Here is a 24,044-nt window from a genome sequence, read left to right as displayed (position 1 = left end):
TGGTGGTTGTGGAAAAATATGTACCTAGTCCGCCATATTGGAACGGCGTCCATCTTGAATTTTAAATTTTGACATAATCATCGTGTTTTACTAGTGCAGCCCTTTCATTTGATACCCATATTGAGTGGGTTAAGGAAAAATATGTAATCCGCCATTTTGTATCGGCGGCCATCTTAGATTTATAATGTTACTAGCGGAACCCGCAAACGTTGTTTTGCAAAAAAATATTTTTAATTTTCAATTTAAAAATAAGGGTTGATTGTAGAGGGGTGAAAATTTAGGGTTGTATGTATTTTTGTATGTTGTAGCATAAAAAAATAAAAACAAAAAATTTCGTCAAAAAAATAAAAAAAAAATTTAAGGGTGAACAACACTTATCACTTAGGGGTATGAAAAATAGATAGTAGCCGATTCTCAGACCTACTAAATACGCATATAAAATTTGGTAAAAATCGGTCAAGCCGTTTCAGAGGAGTTCAAGTTCGAACACCGTGACACGAGAATTCCACACCCAAATAAACAAATTCCGTACGGGTCCAACTAAATAAAACCGTTTAAAAAGATAAAGTATGCTAACATTCCATGCAAATTAATAAATAAAACCGACGTCTCCCCCCCCCCCCCCCTCTTATTATCACACCACGTTATCTTAATCTAAAATATCAAAAAAAAAACCTAAACCCTCCTGAAAATAATATAACCACATGAGAATGAGACGCTAAACGATCCTACACTGATCCCTTTTCAGAATAAACGTATTTAATGAACGACTTCTAATTTCAGGACATGTGGATGAGCTATGGGGTCTGGCTACGCATCCCACGCTGCCTCAGTTCGTCACCGCCGGCTGGGATAGATTACTCCAGCTTTGGGATGGACTAAGCCACTCAACAGTCTGGAGTAAAGACATTGAAGTAAGTTCACGACATTTAATGTGTTCAACTATAAAATCTTCTACATTAGAGCAACATCTAGATACAAATTATGCACAGTGATGATTTTATGTTAATCATATTTATGTGTAAAAGTCATTTGGAATAAGATGAATGAATCCTCTAACCACGAGGCATATGGTTTGTCACAGGAGCGTGCCCAATGCTGTGCGTGGTCACGAGATGGCAGCGCGATCGCCGTGGGCTGTCTGTCCGGCCGCTGGCTCGTATTCGAACCCCACTCCCGCGAGCTACTCGCCTCCCACCACGACGGGTAAGTACCACACACCATCACATACCTTCACACACTAGCACTTCATGTTGATCGCAAACATTTACAAATAACAACATCATTTCAGCCTTACGACGTTCACAGCTGGACATAGGCCTCCCCCTTTTCTCAGGTTTTCAATAGGACCTATTAGCATATAATAAGCACTCTTCATCCTGCCTTTTCGGACTACCTTATAACTTCTTAACTTATAAGGCCCTGTCGTGGAGTTTAACAGATTAGGTAGGCAATGTGAGAGACAACACCTAACGAGCTAGAGCACAAAAATTAAAACGCTTGGATGAAAGATAGACACAGTTTATTGTAAAAGGCATCCGTCTACAACTTCAGACACACCAACGCCGTAATAAATTATTTGTCATTCGAATGAAATAATATTTACATAAAACTTTCTCCACTCATTTTTAAATCTTAAACATTGATTCAAAATTTATATAACATAGTATTATTTAATTCCATATTCCATCACAGCACTAAAGATTTAATACAAATTCACAAAACAATAACAACACATATGTCACTTGACGCCGTTCGCCATTTTTATGTTTCATAATATTTTTCGGCGCGAGATGCGGTTTTGACAGCCGCCTTCAAATCAAACGCCGCGCGTTTTTAGTTTTTGCGCATGCGTAGACCGATGGATTGACAGATAAGCGAAAACATTTTGACAACAGTGATTATTTTGCTTCAGCCCCACGAGCTCTACACTATATGAGCTGTTCCAGTGTTAATATTATTTTTATTCATAAATATACTTAATTCAAATTAAGATATATACAGGGTGATTTACTAATTTGCCATTTATTAATTTATTCTACATATATATACGTAAAAAAATGACGTAATGGTTATAAAGTAAGCTATCGTGGTGATCTTTGGTTTATGCCTTGCAGTGTTTGAAAAGAAGAAGAATATAGTAATAAAAAGCGCATTCAAAATCAGATTACTACATATTAAAATTAATTATTGTTTACTATCTGTCCTTACAGACTTTATACTGCCAGATGTCATTGTCATGTCGGATTCCTATAGAAAAAAAAATATTTCTGTAACATATATCATTATGATCACATTATATAGTTATTTGGAAATAAATGTAAAAGCTTCAAAGCTATATTTAACATGGAAATATATTGCAAAACTTTTGCACAAATATTCAATCACCTTTATAGCTTTAATAACTTATTAAGGTGATAAGTATTATCAGATCTGAGGATAGGCCCATTGGAATATATAGGCCTCCCTCAAAAATCGTCACGATGATCTGTCTCACGCAACCTGGATTCAGCGACTTCCTGCAATCTTGTTCAGATTGTGATGATGTCTTCAGAACAGGAAAACATGATAACTTTTGTATAGTTAGTAAGGCTCTATTGGTTATGCGTAGGTCGGAGCCGATCCAAACGATCCAGTACTCGCCAAACAACGCGTACGTGGCGCTGGGGTCGCGCGACAACTTCATCTACATTTACCAGGTCGACGATAACTGTGCCAGATACTCTCGCCTCGGCAAGTGCCTGGTAAGTACCAACTGTCACATCCTAACTTCGACAAATATCAGGTATTCTACTAGCTTGTAAGGTTAAAACTCTTCCACTTGTCAGAACTAATGCCTTACTTGGTCGTAACTTTTTCAAGAGGGGACAACTGCGCTCAGGTTTGAACCTAGTTGGCCAAATAGCTTAACCTTTTCAAAGCTCCAGAAAGAGCCTTTAAGCGTAATTATTTTTTTTAACTAAAACTGCCACAGTGGTAAGAATAATATCATAAATTGTGTGAAACTATTAATGGTACTATAACATATATGTTTGTCTGTATGTCCTTTATACAGTCGTGAACTATGCATTTGATCATGTTATGATCTTTAACAAAGTTATTGTACATGAGGCCACGAAGGTTTCTATGTTGATATTGCCATTTTTTGACAGATGGCACCATTGTCCTTCTATATATTGACGTGACAGTTACTGCTGATTTCAATTGAAACGAAAACAGCGAACGATAGATGACGTTTCGAGTTGTGGGTGACATAAGATTTGTGTGAAATTATAAAAGAAAAACGAAAGATTTAAAAAAAAATCCCTAGTGAACGAATTCACGGGTCACAGCTTGTATATATATAAAAACAAGAGACAAAAATAATATTAACAGATGATGGCGTAAGCATCTTTTCAATCGGACGCCCATTGCAAGGCATACGGATCCCCCAAAGATGCACAATTACCGATTTTGCGTCGTATTCAGCGACTTTCGAACTTAACTGTGTCGTCGATACCATTAGTGGCCTGTTCATGTCGCGTCTACCCGCAGCAATATCTACCGATTATATTAGAAACGACAAGAAACCATGACAAGCAACAAAAAGATCAGGCTCCAAGCCCCTGGTAAGGTAGCAGCAATGGTGACGGCAGATCAAGGCTAAGAAACTCTTCGTTTTTTATCATGAAGATGTAATCTACACAAAAACTTTTATATCATTTCGCATGTACTTTTAATATTATTTATACATTTGTGACAACCCTATTAGCGAACATGCCAACCCTGAATCGAGGTTTAGCAAGTTAACGTATGAATATTAACATTGGACATCCATTTCATGCGATTCTAGTGCACGGAGAGAAAACGTAGAAGGGTAACCCATACAACATAGCTTGCATCAGCACGTGTAGTATAGGCCATGTCGCTTGCGTGTAACTTATTTGCAACGGTGTAATTAGAAGCTATAGGTAGAAATATCGCCTGATTATAGGTAATAATAGAACCTTGGTATAGCATGAATGGTTGCACACCCAACTCTTTTTTATGCCGGGAGGAATAAGTACACTCTTTTACAAGAATTATTGTCTTAACACAAATCCCTACATAATTATGACGTTAGTTTTAGAAACTTATTTATATAGCAACAAAATACAATTGGAAAACAAAAAGTTTTGGTAAACATTTGCATATCTAACAAATGAACTGATGATACTATTTTTGGTACAGTCAGCAACACATCCACGTTATATGTAGCGAAGAAGTTACGAAACTGATTTTTATTTCTTTTCTCATTATAAATTTTTATATGTTTTGTACTTATAAATTGTAGCAATAGTAGCCCTGCGGTTGAGGATTGAGATTTGCAATCCTAGGTCGCAAGTTCTATTCCCGGAACATAATCTTATATATTCACACTTTGTGCAATAATTACATAGAGTTGCCACTACTTACAAACAAGTTTCCAAAGATGGGCAGCAACGTTCTCTGAGTACCATAATATCACATTACGATAGCCAATCCCTTCTACCAAACGTGATAATATATCTCTTCATATATATCTAAGACTATGTGTTCATATACGATTTTTTAGTTTAAAATTTGTCCCCAAATTTATCACAAATCACAACTATATTTTAAACAATATTTTTGCACATTTTTAAACGGTTTTATTTAGTTCGACCTGTACGGAATTTGTGTATTTGGGTCAAAATTAGAAATTGAAATTTAAGTACCTTCCCGTTGTCAGATTGGTCTGAAATTTTGGTACACGCATTTAATTTAGATGACAATACAATATAATAAAATCAATAACATTATAAATCTAAGATGGCCGCCGATACAAAATGGCGGATTACATATTTTTCCTTAGCCCCCTCAATATGGGTATCAAATGAGAGGGCTACACTAGTAAAACACGATGATTATGTCAAAATTTAAAATTCAAGATGGACGCCGTTCCAATATGGCGGACTAGGTACATATTTTTCCACAGCTACCACAATATGGGTATCAAAAAACCGTTTAACTTTAAAGTTTTTTAAATGTATTTATTATCAGAAACTTATCCACCGTGTAAAAAAGAGTTGGATGTAGTTAATCATACTATATATTTATATATTTTACATTAATGTATATATTTCTTTTTGTAAAGTCATAACAGAGAGAGGTTGATATAGAAAGAGATTGTAGAAACTACAATACGTCATAGTAAGCGCCGCATCGAAAAGGGGAATCCCATAGAAATATAATTCTTTATATAAAACCGTCGAAAGAGAGCGCTATACAACACTTCTCGGCTTATGATTGGCTGATGATGACGTAATGTAGTTGCAACAAGATGAATGCAGTATGGCAACATTTTCACTTTATTGTATAATGTCATTCTTCTACCTTCGTTTCCCCAGTGGTAGCCGTCGTGAACTCAATTATGCTGTAGTCTTATCTCTTGCGATGTACCTCCTGACCGCAGTAGAGATATTTTTATATTTGAAATCTTTTAATTTTCTCTGTAATATATAGACATGAAATATTTTAAAATATTATCCCAAATATTGCAAACCATTTGCCAAATTTTCAGTTCATTTCTTTATCCATTCCCATGCGTACATGGAAAACGTCCGTTAAAAGGCGAGATGCAATGGTACAGTACCGTTAATAGGCACTTGCAAACACCACACCGACCTGAGACCAACATATACTCGTGTTTCCGAACGATACGATGATAAGATAAGCCACGTACCGTCTACATCATCATTCAATAACCAACCGGTCTCGTCCGAAACGAGGTCGGATCGTATATGGGACAACAATCCATGATCATACTAGATGGAAGCAATGCTGGTATTTCTTCCTCCACTTCTACTCCCAGCGCAAAGGCTTTCCAAACTAGTAATAGTGGTATTAGCCAGGCAATAGTATTCAACTAACCCGGTTCAGCCCTTTTGGCTCGTGTGAGCGCTCAGCTCGTGTCTGAATGCTAACCAGATATCATCGACGAGTAATAGTTCAAGCCGAGTATCTTTCCTCCGAGCCAAAGCTCCCCCAGGAGCCTTTAAAACAGACCTTAGAGTAGGAGCCATCAGCGCCTTGCCATCTTAAACCCGCAGAATCTACAAATGCCATTTAAGCAGTATCAATTCGATTCAAAATCGTTAATATTATACTCTAAACAAATTAATTACCATAAAAGTATTATTGTTTTTGTACGTATACTTTATTATAACATAAGGTCACATTCACATTTAATAAAATTTTGGGTAATGATTTCAAATATTAATTACAATGTTCAGACGAGGCTTTCAAGTCATTGGTCGCCATCTTGAATTTCTAGAAGTATCACTAGGAGTTAATATTAAAACCCAAGTGCAATGTACAGAATTAATTTTATTTGCGAAACTTTATATTTATACCAAACCTTTTAAACTACGTTAGGAAATCCTACAAATAACGTTATTTATGCTACCAATCAAAATCCCTATTTTACAACCAATCACAACTGTCGTTCGTGCGAGAACGACGGAAGATGTGTGCGATAGAGAAAGTTGTATACATAATAAAATAGATTTGTAAACCAATGGTTGAGTATACGTGTATCGCTGTAGTAAATAGAAACGCTTTATAATAAAACTAATAATTACTTGTAATATAAAATGCATGGTAGACTTAGAAAGCTTACTCAGCCATATGGATATATGAAGATCGGTTAGTGTATGTGTACACTTTATTTCCAGGGACACTCAAGTTACATCACGCACCTGGACTGGTCGGAGGACAGTCAGTATATCAGGAGTAACTCCGGGGACTACGAGCTTCTGTTCTGTGAGTTTTTTTTTTCTACTTATTGAAATAGAGTCCATACCTCCACCTAAATACCAGGTGTCCCATTAAACTAAGGCAAGCAGATTTGACGTCATTCTCTGCAAGCCCTCTGCCTAAAAATGAAAATAAGCTAAATATATATACATAGTACTATAAACTCCTGAACAAGTTCTTCACCTAATAACACCAGCCATCTACCAATTTATCACATGACATTATTATTATTTTTTTTTTAATAATCAAATACACATTTGATACATTTAGCAGCGACGTAATATATGTATGTATATATAGCAGCAACATCTATATGCATATGTGTATACATATATATATTGAACCATTAAAAAAATCGTTTGAAAGAGGTGCAATAGTCAAGTATCTAGCCGTTTCTTCTCAGTCAGATCAGAGTTCCGAGCGGGTGGTAGATTACTATTTATAATGTTAAAATAATCGAAAATTTAAAAGCACGTATTTTGCGGAAGTTCATCCTAAGTAAAAAAGGACCAATATTTAGCTACTTCCACCAATGCAGTAGTAGCCGTGCGATAAAGTGCACCGCCCGCCAGCCCGTTGATAAATGCGCATGCGGCAAACAATGCGAATTACACAACTACCACCGCTAAATCACTCAACACGTGTTTCACCCCTCCACGGGGCATCCTCAGGAGTAATGTTAGACCAATTAGTGCCAAACACAAAGTGTGTGTTTGATGGCATGTTGATGCAATAGTTTTGATTGCATGGCGCAATTAGAAACAAAAGTGTTGCCATCTTTTAGAAAAAAAATTTAAAGACTCGAACCCAAAACAACGGGACCTCTAAAATCTAACGACGCACAGTGAAAATTAGCACTATTTAAGCAGCGACGCAACTTCGAAAAAAAACGCAACACGAAACGACGCTAAGCGAAGTATTGGTGTATATCAGTTAAGGATACACCGCCAAATCAGTTACCTGGTAAAGAATTGCCAATGTGGTACGTACCATAACCAGAAGTGGGTTTATTAGATTAAAAAAAAAACATCTATCCCACATTGCAGGGAACGCAACGACGTGCCGCCAGATCACCAACCCCACGTCCATGCGCGACGTGACATGGGCCACCAACACCTGCCCCATCACCTTCCAGACCATCGGCGTATGGCCGGAGAACGCTGATGGCACCGACATCAACTCTTGCACCAGGTATACAAACAAACAGACATTTTAATGGAGTTACTCTCGAATTTAGTTGGAAATGTTGTTATCGGTATATATATATACCTTTTGAAATCCTTATTGTTTTTGTTATGTATCATTTATATTGTTCATGAACAGGTCGTATGATGGACGGCTGGTGGCAACAGGTGATGACTTCGGTAAGGTGAAGCTCTACGCGTATCCCGTCACACAGCCCAAGGTGAGCAGATCACACATATAAACTGGTAACCCCAGTTGACCACTAGAATCTAGTTCACGGACCCTTCCGCTCCGTGAACTCAGTACCGATGAAGCTGTAAAAGCCTTTCGGCTAACAGGATGAACATCTTTAGAAACAATACATGACCACTAGTCCATCTAAACTTTGATTCTTGCCGAAAGACCTTTATCTCCACTTTGATAAAAAATACATTTACTTTTTTATAAAGACATAGTGTCTCATCAGGCTTTCTTCATAATCTGTTTCGAGAAAAGATAGCTTTATAAGACATTCTTAGTATAACATCAAAACCGTACTCTGTAAGTTTTGAGGTGCTGTTGGATCCAGTACTTTGCCAAGCCACATCGGGGGGAAACCGTACCTCCTCAAAGCTATAAGTCCTATCTAAAAATTATAGTCAAAGATCAAGTGCACGGAATATCCTATTTCGTACTTCCATAGATACATAGTCTTTTTGGGAATTATACACGCTTTTACACACTACGACGATCTCATTTTAATTATGTATTAATATCGTTTTTTGTTTAGTTTACCTTATTTATGCCGAAGTATTAAAAAGTAGAATAACACAAACAAAACACAAAGAAAAAACTTTTTTTTGGAATATCCCGTTTAATATTGCTATGTATGTTTTTTTTATTATAAAGATTTAAGTTCCACAGACATTGGCATACATGCCTTTGTTTTACATTCACGATTATTCATTCAGCTCACGTTTTGCATGTAGTTTTTAAGTAAAAAAGAAAGTCTAATAATCTATCTTTACAACGCCCTCACTATGTCAAGTTTTTCGCTATTTACATATGAATCTCACGTGTATGCGTAGTCGCTGTCGCACGCGTATGGTGGTCATTCGTCGCACGTGACCTGCGTGCGATTCCTGCCTGATGACTCCAGGCTGATCAGCACCGGCGGCCTGGACACCGCCGTCGCTCAGTGGCTCGTCGACTGAATGCCCACACACGCATGCGCTCGCGCCGCGTACGCACACACACATATACGTACACACACCTGCACGTAGTCACGTGTCACAAGCGTCCCGTACGCACACATGCGTATAAACATACGCATGTGTGCGTACCTATATGTATATGCATGCGCGTCTCTATGCACACACGCATAATTACATGTTACACGTATTCACGCACACAGTGCAATGTTCGCTTGTAATGCAGCAATGTATAGTTCGTAACACCATCTACACACAGACGGTGTTACTCGTCTTTTTATTGCGTTTTATCCACTAACATTATTTTGAATAAATATTTATAAATGTATAAATGGTTATATTTAGGTTAAAAATCTGTTAAAAGGAATAAACTTAAATTTCTGAGTCTCTGCCTACACTGTTTCAGAGTGAATTGCACAAAAAAATTGAGTGTAATCCTGTAACATCCTTTATAAATGTAGCAATTATAAGAAAAATAATTATAAACGTCAATATATTCTGTAATATTATATTATATTTATATATAAATCCTGCTTCTTGTGTCTGTGATTGGAAAGCGTGTGATCATTTCTATTCGCAAATTTTAATTATCTTTAATATTTTTAAATGTCAAAAAATGGTGGGAAACGGATGTCAAAGTGACATTTACAAATTAAACTGAAGTAAATTCAACCAAAGACAAAAAAGGGCATGGACATGCTAATTTTAATAAATATAATTAAATTTTGATCACTTGACATTTCGTTTCCGACATTTTTAATATATAAAGAGATATGTTTCAAAATATTTTACATTCAAAAATTAATGGCGGTCGATTTTTATACGAACCAGGTCTAAAATTTCATGTTGCTCTATACGGGATGATAAGTTATTAGTGTAAAAGCTTTGAAGGGGTGAATATATAGCTTATTTGCTTACAATAAAGTTTGGAACACTCTTCCTGATAATGGCAATAAAATTATAAAAATCGCTTTCAAAATTCGGATTAGTAACATATTAAAATTTATGGCTATTTACTATCTGTCCTAGCAAAGAATGTACTGCCAGATGTCATTTACCAGTCGTATTCCAATTAAAAAAAAAGATATTTCGGAGTGATTACTTTATATACTGATTGAAAATACGTGTAAAAGCTTTTGCCTTACAAATGACCAACACGTTCATCCCTTCAATGCAATTCACAGGCGTCCACTATCACCAACAAGAACAATAAGGTGATGTTCGTTCTCGACAAAGCCTACATCCTTAAGCAAGTTACAGAGATGTAGTTAATATACCTCTAACTAATATCTCTCTTGCGTATAAATAAACTATAAATTTATTCCAAGTTATACTGTAAATCTCTCGAATTGTTCCGGTCACAGATAATAAATATGGAAAGGAATTTTCTAATACAGGTTATATTGGACTTAGTTCTATATAACGAATGAATGCTGCGTCCAATAAGGTTATCTGGGATAAAAGTGATATGTTGGTCTTAAATGCTTTGCAAGAGCTTATTGAATTAAATTAAATTCCGCTTTTGCATTTTTATCTTCAATGTTTAAATTATATAAAATATATAAAGATTGTGATTGAATCGCTGGAAAGTAGGTTGTATCGCCTAATGTACGGAATCCGTCGAATTGTACACGGTAGATTAGTTTGCTATATATGGCAACATTTTAATTAAGTATTTTTACACTGGCAACACTGAGTACTTTGTATGTGATTAAGCTTTTTGTGTATTTTTTTTTAATTTAACGCATAATAGGCGATTTGTGGCGCCGGTTTAACCGTACCGTTTAGATTAAGTCAATGTTAAGTTATATGTAACACATAACGGCTTGTTAAGTTGATTTTAAGCTTTGAACGTATATAACGAGCGTTACAAATCTCAGTACAAAGGGCATGCTGTCTGAACTGTGAGGTGTAGTCCCTGGGGCGTCTTTCCTTCGGACTGCGCCCTCTTACTGCAGCAACTGCCCAGGCATGTGTGTACATAACGCCAACGTGCCTCCAATAAAGAAAGTTTTTAAACATAATCTTTTATTTACACCTTTTTTCCCTCTTCTTTTACAATTTACTGCTTCTCTCTTTAGTCGATAGACGCCTATAATGCATAGGCCTCCTCCAAAGATATCTATGGGGATATACCATAATCGCCACGATTTGGTTGGGTTGGCGATCGCGGTGTGGTATTGTGGTACACAGAGGACGCTGCTGCCCATCCTCTTAAAACTTGTAAGCAGTGGCAACCCTATGTAACTAACACAAAAATTATATAACATTATGTCCCGGCTGTCGAACCTACGACCTTTTATCAGTCCGATACCTCTGGGCTACCACTGCTTATTTTACTGACAGCTCTGTATTATTATAGTTCATTGACGTCCACAGCTGGACGGAGACTTACCCAAAGATTTCCACAAACACCTTAACAAGTTGATCCACTCATTGCAACAAAAACTTAATAAATAACTAGAATATTATAAATTTTTCAAAAAATAAATTACTTGGACAACTTATTGCTTTTTATTAAAAATAAATTACGATGTACAAGCATAGTTTTTGTATATAATATATGTATCAACAATATCACAAAAACCTCTTTTGTAAACATACCATTCCCCTTACAAAACATTTTTAGAAAAATTTTCATTTCTTCTGTAAAATTTTATTTATTTAAATTTGTACAGATAGACTAGACTCCATTCTAGTTGTCTAAACGTTATATAAAATAAATAACCAAAGCGATTTTTTGTTATTCCATTAATAACATAAAATAAATTTGTAAAAATTATAAAATTTCTCGTAACGATGATATAAACTAAGTAATTCATAGAATTGTAGTTTATTCCGACGAATAAAACTTAATAAGGGAAGATACAAAGACGTATGAAAATGTCCAACGATTTAATTCAACTATGAACAACTACTAAACCTAAATTAACTGCTCCACGCTGTTCGCAGACAGCTCGAGCAGTCGCCAGGCCGCCTTCGGGTTCAACTCCTGCGGGTCCCTGCACAGCACCCAAACGTAGTTCACCCTCATCACCTTGTCCGGGTCTCCTTCGATCACGTTGTTCTTACCGTCTCTGACGCACATGATCTGCTGCGACTGGAACGTGACCACGAGCACGGGCCCCTGGTCCATCATCTTGCCCATCACCAGTTCAATCTGCTCGATGTCCAGTATCTTTGAGTCGAGCCGGTAGCCGAGCTGTTTGCATTGCTTAATTGGAGTCGCCAAGATGTTGAACACACCCTCGTAGCACCAGTCCTTCAATATATCCAAGTCTCCGCGTACCATCGCTTCCAGGATATTTGGGATGATGTCATTAGCACAGTCCTCCAGGAACTTCTGCGCTGTGAAGTTGGGGTCGATCTTGCATATCTCAGTGAGGGTTTTGGAGAGTTCAGTTTTCTCGAACAGGTTACCAAAGAGGCTGCCAACTTTTTCTGTGACGAATCGGGACGCCTTCACCACGGGGTTATCGGACTCTTCGTATCGTATTTTCCAATCTAGAACCTTTAAAAATTTAATTATTAATACAAGTTATTAACCCGGGAAAATATTTCATATCGAGAGTATTTTCATCGACAAAGTTATTAAGCATCAATTAAATCAATCTTTAACCTATAGCTAAAGTAAGTACTTCAAGAAAATATATGACAACACTTAGAAATTGAACACGTTAGCGACCGAAACGGCGACATAAAATGGATTGCTTTTCTGTCGCGCTTTGTCTAAATTTTCAAATTTAGTATTTATGTGATGAAAAAGGCCCGGCCCTCGTCCAGCGACTTTCTGCGACCTTAACTAAGACCTCGGTTCACCTAGAGGAGGGGCTCTGCCCACATACGTCTACCAACATGTATATATATACACACACAAAAATATGTATGTATATATATAGTATATATATATATGTATATATATATATATATATATATTCTTCCGTACGTTAATCGACAAATGGCAAATGGGGGTAGACACCCACGCCGCATCTGCTGGCACCGTGCCCTGTCCACTGCCACTTGAGCAATTTGAGTATTTTGAATGTTTGTTAAGTGTCTAAACACTTCAAAATTAAATGGTATTTTAATTTAAGTTCCAAATATATTTAACTCAACTTTTATAAAGTTACTTTCTTAGAAAAACATTAGCGATAGAGACAGTAAAAATAATTATTAAAACAGTCAAAAATCTATTTAATACTGTATATAAATCTCGGCACAATAAGGGTATATCCTAGAAACTTACCTTGTTGACGTATTGATTGTTGTTCTTGAAATTCTCCCACTGCTGGTAGAACTTCGAGTCCTTGTGCAGCTCCAGGCCCACAGTCTCGGTGTCCGGCGCGAAAGTTCGCTCATCTTCTGCCACCTGGACAATCAGATATTATTATGAGCATTGCCATATCATCAAACATTAATCTCTAGTGCTGTCTCGCTCGCACAGTACCTACACGCAGAACTGTACGGGTTTACTAACCCACGAGTTGTACAACCTAAAATTTATAAATATAGCGGCAAAATAAAGAAGACGGGTGAAGCAAGAGAAAATTACAGGAAATCAATATCAGGTAAGTAGGGGGTCTACCCAACACAGAAAAACATGGCAATGGGTCTACGACACAAAAAAGTTTGGGGAACTCCGATTTAAATGATCCTATATGGTTAATAATATAAATAAATATCTATCACACTCACCTCCACTCTCTTCCGCAACGCAATAGGAGAAGTATAAACTCTTCCCTCCAGTCCACGTGGCGCCATTTCGTTTTTAACAACTTCAGTTGCCTGCGGACGACATATAAAATTAAGTACAGTAGAATACCCCTAAATTACCTGGGTACTTTGGTGTTACCAATAATAACAAAAATTTACTAAGAATGAAAGAAATAATATGAAAATTAAACATTGATTGGTGAAAAAATCCCTTGTAATACCAAAACAAATAACCAAAAACACTTCCAAGAATAGAAATTAAGTGAAAAATGATTATTCATTGGTAAACTCCCTTGTATTATTGCTTTTACACATCAATACTATAAATAAATAAGTGTTTTTATAGACTAAGTATGAAATTAATTATGGAAACAAGCGTAAAGTGACTCTTTATATCGCCAGTTGAGAAATTTCTTCTCATTTTCTAAAAAAAAGCCTTGGTATATACTTATATTTGCCTAGGTAACCTATATATCATGTAGATGAGCTAGCCAGGGGAGATTGCAGCAAGGTTGTTCACGCCCCGGAGCCCCTCATCCCATTAACAACCAGTAAGATCAGATCCATCACATCAGAGCGTACTAGGAGTCAACATAGTCAGAGATGGACGAGCCAAGAGAAGTCCTGACAAGCAAGAGGCAACGCCTACCATAAAATCCCAACTGCTCCTGGTGGTGGGGATCTCAACCAGTCATGGTCTTTTTTTTAAAAAATCTTTTTACTTTAGGTGATATTGACAGTTCTCTATACAGGGCGTGCCTTGAAGAAACTGTTGTCCTCATCACTGTTTACTTCGGTGTACAGGGGTAACACCACACAGAGCTACCCATATCGGATCACCATATCTCCTCGAGATCTCCGGCTACATCAAAAGTCAGCAGGGATTTCTCAAAGAGTTGGGTTGGTTTGAGTAAGGGGTACTCTAATGTATAACGAGCGCAGTGCCTCTTGGTTGCGTAAAGCAGCTCACAGAGGCAAGACTAGACTAGTAGCCTATTATTAGAAGACATATTTTGTGACCTCTGCATTGTTGAAAAATAATTATAGATGTTAGATGAATAAGTTTTGTTAGTGAAAAGAAGTAATGTAGCGAGCTGGAGGCATAAATAGGAAATTGTGGCTTAAAACACCCTTTGGTACTGTTGGTTTGGATAATAACATTCTCTGAAACTGAATATGTATGCATAGTGCAACCGCACTGCGAACCCGAAGTGCTTAGAAGTTACATCTCTGCTTGTTCCTCTTTACCTGTGATATGGTCTTGAAAGCTGATGTCTGTCCAAGCTTCTGCCCTCTGTCTGCTATACTCTCAGCTGCATCTTTGGCCGATTTTGAAATGTCTTCAGTTATCTTACCTGGAAACATTTGTAACAATATTAAATATCTATACAGATACATAAAATTGGAGCATCTGTTTATGGCGTGGACTAGATCGTGGCCCACCTTGTGGCCTACTGTCCCGCACATGCACGGATGCGCAGTGCCCTAGAGACCGAAACAAAGATAGACATAGAGAGCATCGCCGTTATGATGGGCGACGACAACCTTCGCCCATCATTCCTATCTTTCGCTCGTGGGATGGTGAGAAATATGGTTGAATGAAATAAAACTGTTTAAGTAAACTCTGCACAAAATAAATTGTTAACTAATAATTAGAAATAAAAAAAGAAATGTGTAATAAAGAATTAAGAAAGTAAAATAAATGTGTAAATAAAGGTAAATTAAATGTAAGATAAAATTAAAGAATAAAAATAAATAAAATGTACCTAGCCACCTTAGAGTGAGAAGATGGTGGAAGAAAGGGGAGGAAAGAAAGAAGGTAGTCCCCAATCCTAAAAAGCTAGGGGTACGAGAGGCCCCCAATAGTGGGGGCCATAAAACAATAAAACATCTGTTTGTAATATTAAAACAACTTCTTATTACTACACATATAAATAAATATACGGTACATATATCATAGTTATATTTTTTACATTTTTATCTGTCTGTCTCTTTTCTCCAGCTAATCTCTGAAATGGCTGGACCGATTTGGACGGGACTTATATTGGCAGGTATTTGATGTAATAAGGAGTAACTCAAGCTTTTACTCAGAAATATTCTTCAAGAAAATAAAAATACATAAACTTTATATTTTTTTAGTTAATTTACATGCAGACTTAATTGCAGACACAGCTAGTCTGACATAAATTCAAAACTACTATTGTAATCACAGCATTCACAAATGTGAACAAGCCTGTAACTTTGTGAAGGTTTCTTCTTTCTTGTTTCCATACTAATTTATTTAACTTTAAGAAAATCTGTTTTTGCTTTCAAATAATAACATTCAGAATAAATATGTAACATGTTACGAACAATCTTAAATTATTGGATTGAAACCAATGCAATCTCTGTGACATGGGCTTGTTACCCTGGTACAGAAATCACATATCTAGTTATATTGTAGTAGTAACATTACTAACAGTAAATAAATGATGGTCATCATTTAAGCCCTAGGCCATCCACTGGTGGACATAGGCTTCCCCTGTGGATTTACAATAGTTTATCAAGCCTCTTCTGATAACCATAAAAAAGTTTTACACTACCAGTCTTTGGTCTTCATTCCAGAAGTTCCAGAGACCAACTGTTCTACAAGCTACATGATTTTTTCACTGCCACATTACTTTCGAACCCAGTTACTTTTGTTCTATGGATTTTCTCATTTTTGACCTGACCTCATGGTATTTCATTATGAGCTATACATGACAACTTGAAGGCGTCATACACATATGGCTGAAGTTAAAAAGCGCTCCACCACTACCAGTTTACTGCATAGCATTGGACTCCCCCCGTCGAAGTCATAGTAAAATCTTACATAAATAAATAATAATTATTGTTATTACCTGCTCTCTTTGCGAATTCTGTTTTGCTAGCCTCCTCTAGAACATGCTCAACCTTTCCTTTAATTCCTTCTATTGTATCCTTAAGTACTTCAGAACCCTTTGATGCCTCCGATTCCACAGCATGAAACTTTTTCCGCGCCGCCTGCAACGCTTCAGAATTCTCTAACCTCTGTGCTTCCTCTCTAAACTTCTTAATATTCTCTTTCATCTCCTTATTTTTTGCAATATCTTCTTTTATATTCTCTATTATAGAGGAGAAGAAACCTTTTCTCGCTGAATAACTGCGACATTCTTGAACTGTGAACTGAAAATATAATTATTTTGGTAAGCTATAACAATTGTGAGCTCTCATTCAAACCCATTGTGGGTAGGGACAGGGTCTGTATCGATGTTTTCATTTTTTTCACATAATTATATACATTTCCAAAGGAGAAGATAGGTCACAGAGAATGTAACATAATGTTACAAAGGAAGGGATAGGTTTAAAAAAAACTAAAATTTCTGGTGTCATATTCAATGAATGGCTCCATATTGCCACCAAACAATGCTAACTTAAAAAACAAATTTGCAGAAAAAGCTTAAAATTTATTAAAATCAATTATATCTTTAATACTGATGTTCCAACAAAACATCTTAATGTCTGTTAGTTCATAGTCATATGAAATTATATATTTTTACTTATAGTAACTCTGCCTGCCCTGTCTGCCTATGTTCCAAATCTTTGTTATTTTCGTTAGAAGTGTCAATACGCCTGCCTACGAGCATATAAGATAAATTATAAAGGATTGTTACTTGGTAGGAATTCCACATTTATTTATCACTTGTAGCCAACATATACAGGAAATATCTACTGATATCCCTCTTATAAATGAAAATAATTTAGTTAAGCATTATGTTATTATCATGGACCAACTTCAACTCTAGATGACAACATATACAAGACATTTAACAAATGCCTGAATTCAAGATTTATGACATATCTGATTAATTTGCACTGGCTATCAGCTCCAACCTACAAGGCCTGTGGTGTCAACATTAGTGCCTAGGGTCCATACCTACACAGGAAGGTAGTAAGTCAGAAGGAAGAGCTCTAAATCGACAACACTACTTTCATTAGTGTTAGCCAAACTGGTTAGTCAAGTACCTATATGTTTGGTAGATTGTAATATATACCTTCCATCTAATAAAGAGCCGGTCACCTCAGCTGGTATTTACAGCCAACTTTATCTACATTGACATCATAGAATTAAGACTATATTGTTAAAGATATCAAATCTATATTGGTTGATATAGAACAGATGCTATTAATATGTAAGAATTGTCTTATATGCTAAGCAATGAAGGTCAATAGATAAAGTTAGAATAATGTATGTATACATTATTCTAACTTAAACATTAGTTAATTTATTTTAATATCAGAAATAAAAAGTCAAATTTAGTTCTTATTAAGTATTGTAACCGAATTTCGTCACATTTAACTTATTTTATTACGCACTCACCTGGTCAGTTTTACAAGCTGATATTGACGAAGCCTTTAAATAAGCTGGCGCTGCGCATTTCCATCGCGCGGTACTATTCAATAACTGTCGACACGAGTGCTAAAATTAAACAAATTACTCGTAAAATACATAACCTTATAAGACTTCCTAAAAACGAAGATTATGAATTTACCATTATTATAAATAATACAGTCGAAACACTAATAACTATAAATGACAGGTTACTATTGTATAATCACACAACCGATCTTTCGGTTTTTAATCAGGTTAAATGGCCAAAAATTGGTAAATAAATTAAATCATTCTGGCATTTTTAGTCGACTTTTGGGTAAGATCGGTTTATGGTACTTGTCAATTTATGGACAAGTAAATAATTTTTCTTTTGCCTTAAATGTAAAGCTTTTGACTTTTGAAACACTTAAAAAATATTTCTTCTAAATAATGTGTATATATTTTTAAATATATTATTCCAGTAAAGAAATAAAGAACGGTGAATAAACAGCTTTTATAATTATATTTATAACAAAACTTTTTGAAATTTTTTTCGGAAAAAGTTAATTGTCACTGTCACTAGTCATAGACAATTTTATTCTAAACTTGACTTCCTGTTTGATAATTTATAACAAGAACGTTTTTCTAATTCACGGTTTGAAAGTATAGCAAATTTTTGTTCTTATATTTAACGTCTTAATAAATAGAGATGAAATATTTTATCCGCCAAAATTTATACGTTTTCAAATATAAGATGCTCGTTGTTTCATATTTAAAAAAAATTCTCGTTTCCGGTGTGAACGTAGTTCCAGAAACATAAGAAAGTGTGCATTTTCATTTATTTTCTGTCGTCATTTTTAGCCACGGTTTCGTGTACGCGTTCAATGATATTTAATTTATTTTACGTTCATTTGTAGCGCAATTCGGGTCTTTATTGGTGAATTTCAACTTAAACATATAGAGTAACAATTTACGAGGCGCTTCGTCATACGGAGAGGAAGGTACTATCGAATATCTTCAATCCATATTTACTTATATAGCTACACTAGCGGGTGCACTAGACACCACGTTCTCGCCAGCTGGTGCGTACGCTTCGGCTTGTAGTACTAGTTCTTATTTTCGCCATGATTTAATCTGCACTTGTGCGTAATGTGTAAGCATGTGTTGTATCTCGCTATAATGAAGTAAAATTGGTTGCGACAGATTGGTGTCCCCGGCTGGTCGCGTGTTTCCCTGGTGCAGCTTCTTCGAAGGATCAACAATTCATCCCATCTGTGAACTCTCGTCCAGTGGGGCGCTACCATTTTATATGACTTTAGCAGGATATAAAGGTTAGTGCAATTTTTTCCACGAGAGAGGTTTAAGTTTGATTTTAGATTAACCAAAATGATTTTTAAAAATATACGGAATTTACTTCTTAACTATTTTACTTGTAAAATATTAAATATTTTCGCAATAGACTGCGCAACTATCAATTTCATAACTAAAATATGTACACGTCTTATGTGTATATATATATATATATATATATATATATATATATATTTACTAAATATTCTATCCAAATTTGCACACCATCTATAGAACACAATTTCTTGAGAACGTTTCATTTTGTAACACATAATGAATTGGTCATTGTCAACATTATACCTGGTCGAACAGCTTATAGATAAGATGAACAAACATACTACTACAGTATTCCTATATTTAATATAAAATATAAAAATTCCTATATATAATATAAATTGGATTTTAACCTCGTGTGTCTATATCATAATTTGTAAAAATAAATTGCTATAGTCAGTTGACTAATATTGATTTTAACAATACTAGGTTACCAATTTTCAGGCACTATCACCAATATTGTCCTTATATCACATCCATCTGAAGTAATTATGAACAAATTATCTTTTAGTTCACCTCCAAGTTTTGAGCATGTTTTCATAATCTAAATAGGTTCCTTTTGGTAAAATTTGAAAACGATAGTGTTGCAATATTAATATTTTCTAATTATTGAAAATAAAACTGAAAAACCAGTTAATAGTTTAAATTTAACATGCCAAAAAAATTATGTTAATAATTAAAAATTACTTTGATTGTCATCACAAAACCTTGAGTTACCATAGGTGTTCAGCTATAAACATTTCTGAGTAGTGGTAGTCCAGTGGCAGAGAACTGAGATTTAAAAGTAGGTTGTAGCAGGTTGTGCAGTGTGTCTTTGTGCATTAATTATATAGCATTGCCACCTCATAAGTTTCCATGGTACGGGCAGCGAAATCTCTGCTTACCATAATACTATACTGAATCACCAATTTCATTGCCCAGTGTAGGGATAGTGGTATATTTCCCCAAATGTCTTTGGCAGACCCATGCTTTACAGTGAACACTTTTATATGATAATAACAATTAATTGATCACATATCATCATGTGCTACTATTATGCAAAGTTGCCAATGGAATATGAATTGTAACCAATACTATGGTTTATGAAATCATTTTAGGATTTTAGGAAAAATTCTTTTCCAAGTTTTGTGTAATGCCTACACATACATGATGATAAAATTCATTTGGCATAAAATTGAATTTTTATGGCACGATAAGGCATTTATAGCTGGAACCACTCGCTACCTACATTGCAACCTGTGATTTTTAATCTTTAGTAGTTCTAGAATTAGAGAATTTGAATGATATAAATTTTGGTTTTAATTACTTTGTTAGATTGTTCATGTCCCTCTTGCATAACAATTTATATATTATCTCTTTATTTTTAATTTCAATATATCATTAACAGTAATGTATGTACTATAATGTTTGACTAATACATTCGACTTAAACTATCACTATTGGTGAATAATTTCTGTCATAGCTTAGAACCATCATTGGATTATAAACAAGCTTAACATAGTAATAAAAAGATTAAATAATTTGTTTGAAAAATGTTTTTATAGCAGTTAAAAAATTACAAGTTTTATTTTAATAAATGATGTGGCCTGCTACTGTAGTAATTAAAATTAAGGTAGATCTCAATTGACTCTTAATGTCGTTGGTGATCTGGAGGTCCACCAGGGAACCGTGATGGGAGGCTCTGTAAGATGCTATACTGATACATAGCAGAATCTGAGCAGTAGTATCTTCCTCATGCCTTGCACAGAGGACTGTACAACCTGAAGCAGAAGTTTCCAGACTTTTCCATATAGACCAATTTTAAAATTTTGCTTGTTCCTGTGAACACTTCGTTGATATTCTACCATATTCTTAAACGTCGACATTGATATAAACAAGTACAAGTTTTTACAAATGATAGGTAATGCCAAGCCAATGTTTTATTGCTTAACAGAAAGCAGATAAATTTTCGTGGACTCTTTACGACCTATGAACCTCCAATTTTTATCATGTCAGCGTACATTCCCGTTGATTTTTCGTGTATTCCTTAGGGATACATCGGGACCTTTTAAGTTCATGGACCCTTCCGCTCCTTGAATTGTGCTTTGATGAAGCGGTAAAAGCCCTCGCGCTAACAGCAACAACTCAACAGTCAACAGAGAATAAGTAAGCAAGGACTTAAAGTAAATAGACGTTAGAAAGTTAACCCTTTCGCTGCCTAACGATAAAAATGCTCTCAGCATAAAAAACTACAATAAAAACACTCTCAGCAGCCGGCACGATAGTAGATTTTCTGTACGAACCACACACATTTGGTTATGTGACAAAATATCCGCACAGGAAGCGTGTGCAGCTGTCGCGTTGCTAACAAACAAATTAATGACCATTACCATGCAGTTATTGACACGATAATGTAAAAGAAATGTACGGCGCCAGAAGGCGATGTTAGCTGGGAAGAGGTGTCTATAGCCGAGCGCCAAAAGGCGCTGTTCGCTGAGAATAAGTGTCTATAGCCGAGCGCCAAAAGGCGCTGTTCGCTGAGAATAAGTGTCTATAGCCGAGCGCCAAAAGGCGCTGTTGGCTGAGAATAAGTGTCTATAGTCGAGCGCCAAGTGGCGCTTTTCGCAGCTAAGGGATTAAGTCGCTTTACAGTAATGTGGTAGAGAGACTGTTCCGGGATTCTGCTAGGAACTCTATTTTGAACACCAAATTGGGGCTTCGTATATAAAGTATTCAGAGCGTGTCGAAATCGCAGCGCCACGATCGACACGTCGATCGACGCGTGCGCGGTTTCGGACACGTAGCGATAACGCGACGGACGATAAGCGCAGCGCACTTCCATTGCGCCCCTGACACTGACCGGATATTTTGGCATATCTGTTACGAAAGCGATGCACAATGCTATATTTACACGTAATATATTTTACTCGTGGCAGACAGGTGTTTTGTTACCAAGGCTTTCAGAGTTATCCATGCAATTGCAGTCCAATTCGACGTTTGTTCTCGCAGGCTTTCTTGATTACGAACGCTAAAGTTATTTTGAGTGACAGCTTAAGTTAAGACGCCCACGCGTGGGCCCTTTGATTTTCAACGAGCGAACGCGTATTGAAAGCTCATGTTCAGATACTCTCTTGAGAGCCCGTCAGGTCGTTCTGCAGCTCTGCAGCACAATCCGGTAACATCGTAGGTGATGTAATGGTCTAAACCGATCCAGACCGTGGTGCATTTTATCGCCCGCTGTTCAGCATTGAAATAGGGGAGGCAGGATTGATGTAAAGAACATCATCTAGGTAGGTGACGAAAAACATCACCCATATTCCTAAAATTTAGCAAAGAAAATAAAATAATAAGGGTCAGGTAGGATCTAAAATGTATAAAATGGAGGAATGTTTGACTTTGTGACGCAAAAATAGAGAGGAAAAAAATTAAAATGAAAATAAAAAAAATTGAATTGTATAAAGCCCGTACGTCCGGAGATTTGGGTGAACGAGAGATCTCCAATAATGGCAGTTCTAAGAAAAGATCTGGACCTGATATCCCGAAGGAAGCTGACTTATCCTAAGCTCATTTTGCACTACTATCCACGAAATCTATTGATGCCAGTAAACTGTGAATCGGGTCGTATTAAAATCTCTTGCAAGGGAAGACTGTACAGGGACAGCTGTTCTATTTTTATTGAATCTATGTTCCAGACATCCCGTGACTTTATATCACATTGTTTACTAACTTACTCTTATCTCGTTAAACTATTTCCTAATTAATAACTATTTATTTACAACGGTGTTTTGATGGTATGGCGCAATTAGAAACAAACGTAATGCCATCTATAAGAAAAAAAATTACAGACTCGAATCCAAAATAACGCAACCTCGAAAATCTAACGACGCACAGTGAAAATTAGTACCAATTAAGCAGCGACGCAACTTCGAAAAAACGCAAAACGAAACGACGCAAAGCGAGGTATTATTGGTGTACACATTTCTATTTTCTTCGTCTTTCATTCGTCCCTCTAATTTCCTTTAAAACAACCTTCATTTCTTTCTGTGCTTTCCTTCCATACATCGCCTCAATTCCTTTCAAAGTTCTATAATTTTACGTATATTATTTTTATTATTAGTTTAACAGTTTATTACCGCACTTAGTTTACATTTCTAATATCACAGCTAACGGTCTGTAGCGCTTGGGCAGCGACTTGAAATAAAATAATGTAGCAACTAATATATAATTGAGTATTCCAAAATTGTATTGTTAATATGTATAAATTTTAGCTGCATTTACCCATAAGAGAAAATTGTGTAAGAAAAATTGTAAAATTATAAAACGCTTTCGTGCCTCGCAGCTGGGAGAAGAAAGATCCGTATTAAATAACAGCAACCCTTTCCCAACTGTCTGTGTTAAGTTTGAACGAA

General features: G+C 36.0%; 3 protein-coding genes across 4 annotated transcripts in view; 2 read left to right on the top strand and 1 right to left on the bottom strand.

Moving 5' to 3' along the window:
* The window catches only part of LOC137929746 (echinoderm microtubule-associated protein-like 2), a 114,942-nt gene extending 103,770 nt beyond the window's left edge, over window positions 1-11,172 (top strand). For both annotated transcript variants that reach the window (XM_068772842.1, XM_068772834.1), the window contains exons 14-20: window positions 784-914; window positions 1,085-1,206; window positions 2,612-2,744; window positions 6,714-6,801; window positions 7,842-7,986; window positions 8,119-8,200; window positions 9,048-11,172. In XM_068772842.1, coding sequence (XP_068628943.1) covers window positions 784-914; window positions 1,085-1,206; window positions 2,612-2,744; window positions 6,714-6,801; window positions 7,842-7,986; window positions 8,119-8,200; window positions 9,048-9,173 — 827 coding nt within the window. In that variant the 3' untranslated portion in view covers window positions 9,174-11,172. The remainder of the gene's footprint in view (window positions 1-783; window positions 915-1,084; window positions 1,207-2,611; window positions 2,745-6,713; window positions 6,802-7,841; window positions 7,987-8,118; window positions 8,201-9,047) is intronic.
* Window positions 11,173-11,966: 794 nt separating this feature from the next.
* LOC137929674 (mitochondrial import inner membrane translocase subunit TIM44) lies at window positions 11,967-18,584 on the bottom strand. Its single transcript, XM_068772732.1, has 7 exons — window positions 18,434-18,584; window positions 18,262-18,360; window positions 16,763-17,066; window positions 15,132-15,238; window positions 13,866-13,955; window positions 13,417-13,539; window positions 11,967-12,681 (listed from the first exon to the last, which is right to left on the bottom strand). The coding sequence occupies exons 1-7, from the start codon at window positions 18,434-18,436 to the stop codon at window positions 12,094-12,096; spliced, it is 1,314 nt and encodes a 437-aa protein (XP_068628833.1). The 5' UTR covers window positions 18,437-18,584; the 3' UTR covers window positions 11,967-12,093.
* Window positions 18,585-19,050: 466 nt separating this feature from the next.
* eIF5 (eukaryotic translation initiation factor 5) overlaps window positions 19,051-24,044 on the top strand; it is a 39,663-nt gene continuing 34,669 nt past the window's right edge. The window contains exons 1-2 of the mRNA XM_068773145.1: window positions 19,051-19,253; window positions 19,456-19,583. The gene's annotated coding sequence lies outside the window, so the exon portion shown is untranslated. The remainder of the gene's footprint in view (window positions 19,254-19,455; window positions 19,584-24,044) is intronic.

The sequence above is a fragment of the Battus philenor genome, unplaced genomic scaffold, assembly GCF_028537555.1.
Source record: "Battus philenor isolate CCGP_79_NKW_IND1 unplaced genomic scaffold, ilBatPhil1.0.hap1 SCAF_11, whole genome shotgun sequence".
Lineage (NCBI taxonomy): Eukaryota > Metazoa > Arthropoda > Insecta > Lepidoptera > Papilionidae > Battus > Battus philenor.
Note: the sequence above shows the minus strand (reverse complement) of the source record. Positions and strands in the feature narration are given on the sequence as shown.

Coding starts and splice junctions, on each gene's coding strand:
- LOC137929674 (XM_068772732.1), bottom strand. Junction 17,067..18,261: donor CAGCTTGTAAAACTGACCAG/GTGAGTGCGTAA, acceptor TTATATTTTCAG/TTCACAGTTCAAGAATGTCG. Junction 13,540..13,865: donor CGTTGCGGAAGAGAGTGGAG/GTGAGTGTGATA, acceptor CTGATTGTCCAG/GTGGCAGAAGATGAGCGAAC.